This window comes from Motacilla alba, chromosome 8, assembly GCF_015832195.1.
Source record: "Motacilla alba alba isolate MOTALB_02 chromosome 8, Motacilla_alba_V1.0_pri, whole genome shotgun sequence".
Lineage (NCBI taxonomy): Eukaryota > Metazoa > Chordata > Aves > Passeriformes > Motacillidae > Motacilla > Motacilla alba.
The window spans coordinates 722813-732883 of NC_052023.1; the positions used below are offsets into that span (position 1 = coordinate 722813).

A 10071-nucleotide genomic window follows, 5' to 3' on the forward strand; every position below is an offset into this window, starting at 1 on the left:
AGGGAAAAGGGGCAATGGCTTCACACGGACACAGGGCAGGGATGGGTGGGATATTGGGAATTGGTCCTGGCACAGGGTGCCCAGAGCAGCTGGGGCTGCCCCTGGATCCCTGGAATGCCCAAGGCCAGGCTGGACACTGGGGCTGGAGCAGCCTGGGACAGGGGAAGGTGTCCCTGCCATGGCAGGGGTGGCACTGGATGGAATTTCAGGTCCTTTCCAATCCAACCCAGTGTGGGAGGCTGTGGAATGAGGAGGGCTGGGTGGGAACACCTTCACTTGGGTTTTGTCAGGGTTTAATCCCTCTGTGCAATGAAGGTGATTCTGGGTGTGCCAGTACAGAATTGTCCTGCCTCAGCCCCAGCCCCTCCTCAGCTCCAGCCCCTCTCTCCCCTCAGCTCCATCCCCTCCTGCCTTCCCACAGGAAAATCCCAACAGCTCCAGGGTCACTCCATCCCCTGATTTTGAACACAAGGAGCACGTGCACAGGGGAATATAAGCAAGGAAAGGAAAAGCAGATTTTAATTAAAAGAATTCCAATCATTCCCACAGCACATGGTTTTTTCAAATGACAAAGATTCCTCTTTAAAAATTTGCTATTTGCCAGGTGTTGCATTTCACTTCATCTTCAATGTTGCATCAAGAGAAGGAAAAGCTTTTAATCAAATCTCCAACCTAATTAAAATAAATCTGAGGTCAATCAAGTTTTTGAGTTGAGCTGAGGGGGTGAGAAGAGAATGATCTGAGAGCAGTAGGAGGAAGCAGCCCCTGTGCCCAAACCCTGCAGGAGCAGGAGGAGCACTGAGCTCTGCTGGCAAAGCAAGAGTGGTTTGGTTTTCCGTGTCCTCGTCCACAGCCATGTCCAGTTCCAAGGTCCTTCCTGACCCTCAAGGTTTATGCAAACTGCAGAAAGGAAAGGGAGGGATCATTGTGCTCTGCCCCTCTGTCAACCACACATTTTTATTTCCTTCTCATGAGTTAAAGTCACATTTTAGCATTTGATTCTCCTGAATCCATGGGGAAACTGTGCCTGGGGCACCCCAAGGGCTCCTGAATCTATGGGAACTGTGCCTGGGGCACCCCAAGGGCTCCTGAATCCATGGGAACTGTGCCTGGGGCACCCCAAGGGCTCCTGAATCCATGGGGAACTGTGCCTGGGGCACCCCAAGGGCTCCTGAATCCATGGGGAACTGTGCCTGGGGCACCCCAAGGGCTCCTGAATCCATGGGGACTGTGCCTGGGGCACCCCAAGGGCTCCTGAATCCATGGGACTGTGCCTGAGCAGGCTGCAGACAGGGAACCTTTCCCTCCACAGCCCAGGGTCCATCAGGGAGGAGCTGAGGGCTCAGCCCCTGGGAAAGGCTGGGTGGGGATGATTTTTGGAGGGGAACTCCCCACTCACCGCAGCCTTCAGGGCCTGGTCCAGGTCTGCCAGCAAATCCTCCAAATCCTCCAGCCCCACCGAGAGGCGGATCAAGGTGTCTGTGATTCCCAGACGTTTCTTGACCTCCTCAGGCACTGAGGCGTGGGTCATGGTAGCCCTGAAGGGATAAAAAACATCTTTATCCCAAGAGTTTGGGACTTGCATTGGTAAAAGCAGCCCTGCTGGTTCCCTGCCAGCACGCCTGAAATGCAGCAGGATCTGACACCTCCTCTGTGCCACCTGTGTGACCCCAGCGCTGCAAAGAGCTCCTGGCAGCAGTTCCTGGAAATGGTGGGAATGCTGACAAGTCAGGGAATTGCGTCTCCAGCTCGTATTTCCCAGACACAAGTCATTAACAAGAAGCAGATATTTAAAAATCTGGACCTGACAAAGGAGAAAATGCTTCTCCTCCTCCTTCCAGAGCTTTTCTGTTGTTCTACAGAAGCTCTGTGAGCTCTGCACGTGGGCAATGTGCAACCTCCAGAATCAAACCTCCTGGTTTCATTTCTGGATTCTCAGATCCCTTCTCAGACTGCCCCAAGGGACTCTGCAGGGTTTATTCTCTCCAGCTACAGAGCACACAGGCAAGAAGGGTTTCCCCATGTGCTCAGCCCCTGGCACCAGCTCCTTTCAGTGCTGGAGGGGGTCAAGATTTGCTGTGAAATCAGTGAGTGAAATGATTTAACATTTAAATAGAATCACTAATTTCCATGTGCCTTTTCAAAAAGCAAGCTGGCTCCAAGTGAAACCATGCAATTCCATGAAGATGCTGTTTGGAGCAGTCTAAAAGGCCCCAGGAGGCCCTGCCAGGGAGCAGAGGCAGCTGGGTGCACACAGTGACCTGCCCCTTGTGTGAGCAGGGAGCAAGGCACTGCTCAATCCCAGCTGCTCCTCATCCCAACACTCTGCAGCTCCTGGGATTGTCTGCATGGACACCAACTGTGCCTCAGCCATCCAGGCAAAATTCCTCTGTCTCTGCCCTCCCACAGAATTCCCTCCCTCTGGAGTGTCCCCTGGCTTTGTGCTGCACAACAGCCCCTGAGTTTAGGTAAAGGCAAAACAGCAAAACAGCTCTGGGGGCTGGGAAACCGTGGGAATTGTGTGGTGCTCTGCAGCTTTTTGAGGCTCTGAGGATGGGAGGATGAACTTACGGATGCTCTGCCAGGCTCTCGAAGCCACCCACACTATAGGCCACGGTGAACACCTGTGGGAGAAAGGGAAGGAGGTTATGGACTCATGAACCGAGAGCTCACAGAATCAGGGAATATCCTGAGCTGGAAGTGCCCACAGGGATCACGGATCCAGCCCCTGGCCCTGCACAGACACCCCAACACTCCCACCCTGAGCATCCCTGGCAGAGCTGCCCACACTCCTGGAGCTGCTCTGGCAGCCTCGGGCTGGGACCTCTTCAAGGACATTGAGGAAATGGAATGTTTAGGGACTCTTTTTCCCCCAAGTTTTTCTATAATAACTTTCACATTATAAACTGTAGTAGCTGTAATTAGGGAATAAAGTGCATATCTGGCAGGTAAGAGCTGAGATTGAAAACAGACTCATCCTGCCCCTGGATCCCTTGAAGTGGAAGGTCCTGGGTTGGACCGAGCACAAGCATTCCCAGAGCCAGGGGCTCCCTCTCTGCCCCACGAGCCAGGGCCTCCCTCAGTGCCTGTCCCTGCTCAGGGCACTCTGCAATATTCCAGCAGAGCTGCACCAGCCCCAGCTGCCCAGCCCTGCAGAAAGCCCTTGGCCAGCAGCAGCTCCTGGGCTGAGCTGGACACGCCTCACCCTGGGAGCAAGCAAACAAACAAACACTCCCGAGGGCTGAGGGCTCCCTTTGCTCCCTCTCATTATCCCCATGGACAATTATCCCTGATTTACAGTGGGGCACAGCCAAAGGACTTGGCAAGAAAAGCCACTTCACCCTCCCCTCAGCAGGGCACATTCAGCTCCCTCTGAGGGTGACTTCATTGTCTCTACCTTCAGGTTCCTGAGAAAGGCAAAGGCATTTTCTTTGTCCCCTTTGATGTAGAAGCTCATGATCCCTGAAACACCCGTGCACTGCTTCTTCACCACCTCGTGCTGGGGATGACAAGGCAGCCCTGGAATGGAGAGAGTTGGGAGAATTCCCAGTGAATTCCAGTGCAGAGCTGGGGCAGCTCAGCCTCACCCAGCCCCAGTCACGAGGCACCACAGCTCCCAATACCTGCCCTGGATGCTCCCCAACCCCTGCCCTGGGATGCTCCCCAGTCCCTGCCCCGGGATGCTCCCCAGTCCCTGCCCCGGGATGCTCCCCAGTCCCTGCCCCGGGATGCTCCCCAGTCCCTGCCCCGGGATGCCCCCCAGCCCCTGCTCACCCACCTGGGTAAATGACCTTCTCCACATGGCAATGATCTCCCAGGAACTTGGCCACAGCCAGGCCGTTCTTGAAGTGCAGCTTCATCCGGATGTGCAGAGTCTTGAGCCCACGGTTGCACATGTAACAGTCAAAGGGGGAGGGGACAGCTCCCAGGTCTGTGGGAATGGGAACAGAGTTCCAGAGAATTCCACAGAATTCCACAGCAACATTGGTGTTCTGCATTCAGCAAAGCCAAACACATCCTCACCTCCAGCATTTCTGAGGCTGGAACAAGTGGGAAGACACCCGAGGCAATCTCTGTTCCTCATCTCCCACACTGGGCAGCCAATTAACGAGCCCAATTAACAGGCTCAGGCCTCAAGGATTACACTCATTGGGCACAGGGCACCCTCAGTGCAGAGGGCACAGCCCTGGACAGGAATTTACTCCTGACAAGAGGAAGGAAAATTGCTGGAATCATCCGAGGCAAGGAAACCCTGGCACACCTGATGGGTGAGGGAGTTTCAACCCCCCAAACTGCAGGTGGCTCCTCAGTGGTTCCAGGATGGGCCCCAGTGCCCTCCTGAAGTGCTTGGGAAGGGGAGATCAACGTCTCTCCCTTTTTATTGAGCTTTCCCAGCTCTGTTAATTTACATTCCAGGCAGATTTCCCACTTGTGTGCCTGCCCACCCTCCCCAGCAGGAGCTGTGGATGTGAACAGCATTCCTGCCACAAATTCCATGTCTGGACTTACTAGACTGCAGAGACTTCAGCTTCTTATAGAGATCATCGCTGTTTACAGAGACCAGGCCCATGAGGACATCACAGTGCCCTACAAAGGACAGGGGACAAGAATGGGATCAGCCACTCCAGGGTCCTGCCACAAGCCCCAAGGGTCAATAAAACCCCTGGAACACCTCCTACCATCCCAGGCTGCTCCAGCCCCAAGGGCCAATAAAACCCCTGGGACACCTCCCACCATCCCAGGCTGCTCCAGCCCCAGTGTCCAACCTGGCCTTGGGCACTGCCAGGGATCCTGGGGCATCCCCACCTTCCCAGCCTGGAATTCCTTCCCAATCTCCCTCCATCCCTGCCCACAGGATGTGCTGAACTCTCACACTCACCATTGATGTATTTGGTTGCAGAACACATGCAAATGTCAGCCCCAAGGGACAAAGGACGCTGAAAGGAAAGGAAAATAACATCATCATTCAAGTTTGGGTTCATTCCCAGCCATTCCAAAGGGCTCTGAGCTCACACAGGATAAACAAGGGGACAAACAAATGTAGTTATGATATTTTATGAAAATCCCTTTGCTAGGATTTTCTTCTCCTGAGAAGCTGAAGGGCCTCAGCTTCAAGTGTGAACAATTTGTGATCTGCTGCTGTGGGATGCAGCAGTGCTTTCTCAACTGGTCAGTGTGGGATGTTTCTGCTTGGTGGCCAATCCAGGGGGCAGCAGCTCTCGGACTCTCTGGAGTCACAGAACTTTTATTTCTATTCCTGTCTCACCTTCTGATGAATCTTTCTCTCTGTTCTTTGTAGTATAGTTATAGTGTGGTCTTTTTTAATGTAACATATATCATAATATAATAAACCAGCCTTCTGAAATGGAGTCAAGATCTCTCCTTCCCTTCACCAAGTCCTGACTGCCCTGAAGACCACCACATCAAATGGTGACCCCAGACGCACCTTCAAACAAACACAAAGTATTGAAGAAAAAGGTAAAGTGGATGTCTCAAAGAAAGACTGGACAATGGTTGCTTGGTTTGTCTTCCATTACCTCCTGGTTTTTACTTTTGTGGCTCAGAACAGCATCTACAGAAGAATTGCTGTAAAATGGCCAAAGTGAGGGAACACTGTAATTGTTCTGATTTCCATCAGGAAGAACACAATTCCATCATTCCTGAAGGACAGACAGCCCCTGCCCCCTCCACTGGTGCACCAGCAGCAGCACCTGGGCTGAGGCTGAGCCACAGCAGGTGAGTTTACAACGCAGAGGCTGCAGCTCCTTGGTGCTGCTTCCCTTCCCAAAAGGGATCCCCAGCCGCACTGGGACAGTCCTGTCCTTTGCCCACACACCTGGAAATATGGAGACATGAAGCTGTTGTCCACCGCCACCAGCACCCCCTCGCGCCTGTGTGCCACATCTGCGCAGGCTTTGATGTCGATCACCTTCAGCGTGGGGTTCGTGGGGCTCTCGAGCCAAACCAGCTGCACAAACCCAAAAACCTGCAGGTCAGAGAGCTCCCAGGGCTGGGCTGAGTCCCAGGGGCTCCGGGTGCTCAGTGCTGGCAGCTCCCTGAGGCTTTGTGCCCTGAGGCAGCACAGGGGGATAGGGTGGAGCCAGCTGTGCCCCAAGCTGCCCCCCTCAGCTCAACACACCCCAAACCCAAGAGGAGCAAGGATAAAACAATTTAACATCCCTTCAAAATCCATTTCCCTCTCCCCTACCCTGGTAGTGGGATATTCTTTAATTTTATCTTCCAGCAGTTTTATGTTTGTGCAGTCAACATAAACCACTTCCAAATGATAATCGCATTTTATTTTCTCAAATAATGCTCTTGTGCCTAAAAAAAAAAAAACAACAAAAAAAAAATCACAAAATGAAACAACTTCCTTTCACTCCCTGCTCTCCAGCCTCCTGCATCATGCAGGGACAGCCAGGAGGGCACAGCTTTATGCTGCACACCATCAATGGCACATTTATATTTTCTTTATTCATACAAAGTTTAAAGACTGTTGCAGATTTAATGATCATGAAACAGTAACAATGGGAATATGGGATCACAGTGATTTAGGAAGTACTTGAAATCAGTGTGGGGTTCATGATCAGGAAATTAAACACACAAGAAGAACCAAGGGGAAGACTCCAGCTACGGTTCCCCATCACTCCAATAAAAATTATTCCTTCCTGTCTTTGAAGCCTTTCCCTGGGAAGATTCAAAGAATCCAGCAGCAGCAGCTGAGCAATGGAGTGCAGCACTCACTGCCAGGAAACTCTGCCTGGATTAAAAATTCATTGATTGGGCCCTTCTGCCAAGGTGATCCCCAGGGACTCAGCTCTCCACCTGAGCAGGAAGGGAGGGAACGTGGAGGTGCATTCTGTGAGCTGAAGGGAACCTCTGAGTGATGTCTGGGAGGTTCTTTTGGGAGAAACCCTTTCCTTGTAGCAAACCAAGCCACAGGAGCAGCAATGACCTTCAGCCCTGCAGAAACCTGCCCAGGCTGAGGCTTCAAGGAGCAGGGGAAGTTCCCAGAACTGGAGGGAGCTCACCCTGCTCTGAGAAGGATCTGGCAGAGCTGGGTGCACTCTGCCACTGGGGAGCTGGGAGGAAGAGGGACTGATACAAACAGCCTTCAAAGAGCAGTGAGGTCCTGCATGGGAAATTCAGAGCTCCTGAGAGCCACAGACAGGTTGGATCCCCAGCACAGAGAAACCACAGGGTGCTGTACCCACCTGCATAGACATCATCAGTGCAGATAATTGTGTCTCCTGTCTTCAGCAGGTGACAGATGTTCAGAGTTGCTGCCATGCCAGAGGAATAAGCCAAGCCTGAGGAGAAAGGATCATCAGTGTTTGATGTGACACAACAAGTCAGACTTGCCTTGGCCCTCCTCACTTTGCCTCTGAAATGAACCTGTTCTGTCACTGCCTCACTGGGAGCGTGGAGCCAGTGAAAGCAGGAGATGGATGTGCACAGCATGGAACCAGCATGGACACTGGGACAGACTGGGACAGACTGGGTCACAGACTGGGAATGGACTGGGGACAGACTGGGACCAGGGGCTGCCTGCTCCCACTGCCTCCAGGGCTGCTGCACAAGGATGGATGCAGCTCAGCCTGGGCAGCAGCCACAGCGAGGAAGCAGGAGACAAACCCAGGGATGGAGCTGGACATTCCTGAACCACAAGTGCTGGGCTCTTCCCCACCCTGGAGCTGCTCCTGCCCACGGCCAACAGCCAGAGCCGTGGTCCCAGAATCATGGAATGGTTTGGGATGGAGGGACCCCAAAGCCCACCCCGTGCCACCCCCTGCCATGGGCAGGGACACCTCCCCCTGTCCCAGGCTGCTCCAGCCCCAGAGTCCAGCCCATGAGGTGCTCACAGTGTTCGGCTCCATCAGCAGCAGCCAGGCATGTCAAACCCATGAGCTGCTCTCGGTGTCCGGCTCCATTGAGGCTGCTCATAACCTTCTCCAGGACATGCCGGCTCGGATTCCCAACCCGGGTGTATTCATAACCCTGGGGTAGGAATAGGAAACAAACATCAGAGAGAGCACTGGGAAAGTCTGGGATAACAGCAGTTCTAGGTTCCTTAAAGAGCCCTGGCTGAGGGCACCCAGCTCCTCCCAGAGCAGCAGGAGTGTCCTGGCACAACATGCAGCTGGGCATCCCTGCCAGAGAAAGGGGCCTGGGGTGCACTGGGGCAAGGAGCCACATTCTCCTGCTTCTCCCAGACATCCACCTGTGGGAGAAAGGGCTTGGGCAGCACAGCCCAACCATCCTCAGAATGCCAGGCCGGGTCAGGCTGGAAGGGAGCATGAGGGTGCCCTGCTCCCACTCCCTGCTCAGCGGGGCCGTCCCGGAGCACAGGGCACGGGGCCGCGGGCCGGCGGCTCCGCGGTGTCCCCGTGAGGAGACCGCACCGCCTCCCCGGGCGAGAGCCCCGCTCCCGGCCCGGCGGGATGCTCGCGTTTGCCCGGCAGCTGCCACGGGGGAGAAACACCCGCGCCGGGAGCTCCCTGCCCTACCCCGGAGCTGCCGCCTCCCGCTCCCCCGGCCGGGACACGCCGGGGCCGGAGCGCGGCTCGGTGCCCCGGTGGCGGCCGCACTCACCCTGTTCTTCCCGGGTTCCGCCTGCTTGAAGGTGGTGGAGAGCGTGATGGGCGGCACTATGGCCCAGGAGTTCCACTGCTCGGGCTCCTGCCCGTAGTGGATGGCATCGGTGGCGAAGTGAGGGAAAGGCGGCAGGTACCCGGAGCACTTCCTACAGCACATGGTGGCGGCTCTGAGGGAGCGCCCTCAGCGCGGCGGCATTTAACGGCCCCGCGAGCCCGGCGGGGCGGGGCCCTCGCGCCTCCTCATTGGCTGCGGCGCCGGCCGGGCGGGGCCCTCGCGCCCTCCCATTGGCTGCCGGCGGGGCGGGGCCCGCCCGCTGGGGGGCGCCGCGCGCCGCGCCTGAGGGGCCGCTCCCGGGGAGCCCTCCCGGGATCCGGGGAACCTTTCCCGGAGGAACCGGGAGCGATCCGGCAGCACGGAACGATCCGCAGGATGACACTGCTGAACGGGCGAGAGGTCCACGTGTTCTGGGGTCCTGGTGCTATTTTATGTTCCCTGCCCTCAAGGGGTTCCCACTCGGTAAGCGGCAGGGTGGCATGCTGGGCCTTGGCCATTGCAGACTCTGCCCGCGGCCAGCCCGGAGGAGCGTCAGCCTGGCGGGGCTCCCATCACGGCTCCTGTAAACACGCCAAAGGCACCAATTAGGCGGGCACGTGCCTTATCACAGAGCCAGCTGAAGCCACCGGAGATGCGACCTTCAGCGCGACCTTCAGCGCACAATTAGTCAGAGGTGGGGCAGCAGCCTTAAACCCTGAGGGAACCCCCAGCAGGGCAGCACTAATGCATAGTCCCATAAAGCATGCCAGAGATGGCCTGGGGTGTCCTCCCTGGCCATCCCAAACACGCATGCCAGGCACCAGCGTCAGCCTATTAGCGCTCTTCAGAGCCTAATTGATGGAGCCCTCAAACGAGCCAACAACAATCAGGGAGAATATTATCCAAACGCACATCATCATCAACAACAACAATAACAACAACAGGCTCCCGGGAGGAACAGTAACCCTTTTCCTTCCCAAAAGCAGGAGTCAAAAACTGAATAAAACCCAGATGGCATCTGGGCCTGCCAGTCCAGCAGGTAGAAGCTCATCAGCCTTGTGCTCCACTTGCTGGGGAAGCTACTGACCGGGGTGGGACAAAACACAAAACCAGTGCCCGGTGGATTTGTCCTTCCTTTCAATGGGGTAACCCGTCCAGGCAATCCTTCCTGTAGATCAGTTCATTGTTCCTTTTCAGAAACTAATGCTGGGAACAATGCCCACGCATCTCCACTGAAGATGAAGTTTTTCTCCTCACAGAAGAAATCAGCAGCAGCACAAACATGACTGGACATGAGCAGCACCAAGCCCAACCCCGGGAGGGACAGCCTGCCTTTTCCTGTCTGTAGTGGTCACTCTGCTAACAGCTGTGCCCACACTGGAGCCTGAATGCATTTCAAGGGCCTTTGCTAACGAAGGCAGCGATAATTGTACAAATCTA

General features: G+C 55.2%; 1 protein-coding gene across 1 annotated transcript; it reads right to left on the reverse strand.

Annotated features, from left to right (window-relative positions):
• Positions 1-491: 491 nt before the first annotated feature.
• LOC119703910 (cystathionine gamma-lyase-like) lies at positions 492-8754 on the reverse strand. The gene is made up of 12 exons (XM_038144403.1): positions 8593-8754; positions 7863-7998; positions 7215-7310; positions 6209-6324; positions 5837-5968; positions 4880-4937; positions 4510-4587; positions 3779-3931; positions 3398-3519; positions 2572-2624; positions 1400-1538; positions 492-900 (listed from the first exon to the last, which is right to left on the reverse strand). The coding sequence occupies exons 1-12, from the start codon at positions 8752-8754 to the stop codon at positions 892-894; spliced, it is 1254 nt and encodes a 417-aa protein (XP_038000331.1). The 3' UTR covers positions 492-891.
• Between the last annotated feature and the right edge of the window lie 1317 nt (positions 8755-10071).

What these genes read in the sequence shown, in the direction of transcription:
- LOC119703910 (XM_038144403.1), bottom strand. Translation starts at nt 8,754, where the DNA reads ATGTGCTGTAGGAAGTGCTCCGGGTACCTGCCGCCTTTCCCTCACTTC. An exon ending in TCATGTCTCCATATTTCCAG is followed by an intron (nt 4,938 to 5,836) that starts GTGTGTGGGCAA and finishes CTTTCCTTTCAG; the next exon opens with CGTCCTTTGTCCCTTGGGGC. An exon ending in CCTTTCTCAGGAACCTGAAG is followed by an intron (nt 2,625 to 3,397) that starts GTAGAGACAATG and finishes TTTCTCCCACAG; the next exon opens with GTGTTCACCGTGGCCTATAG.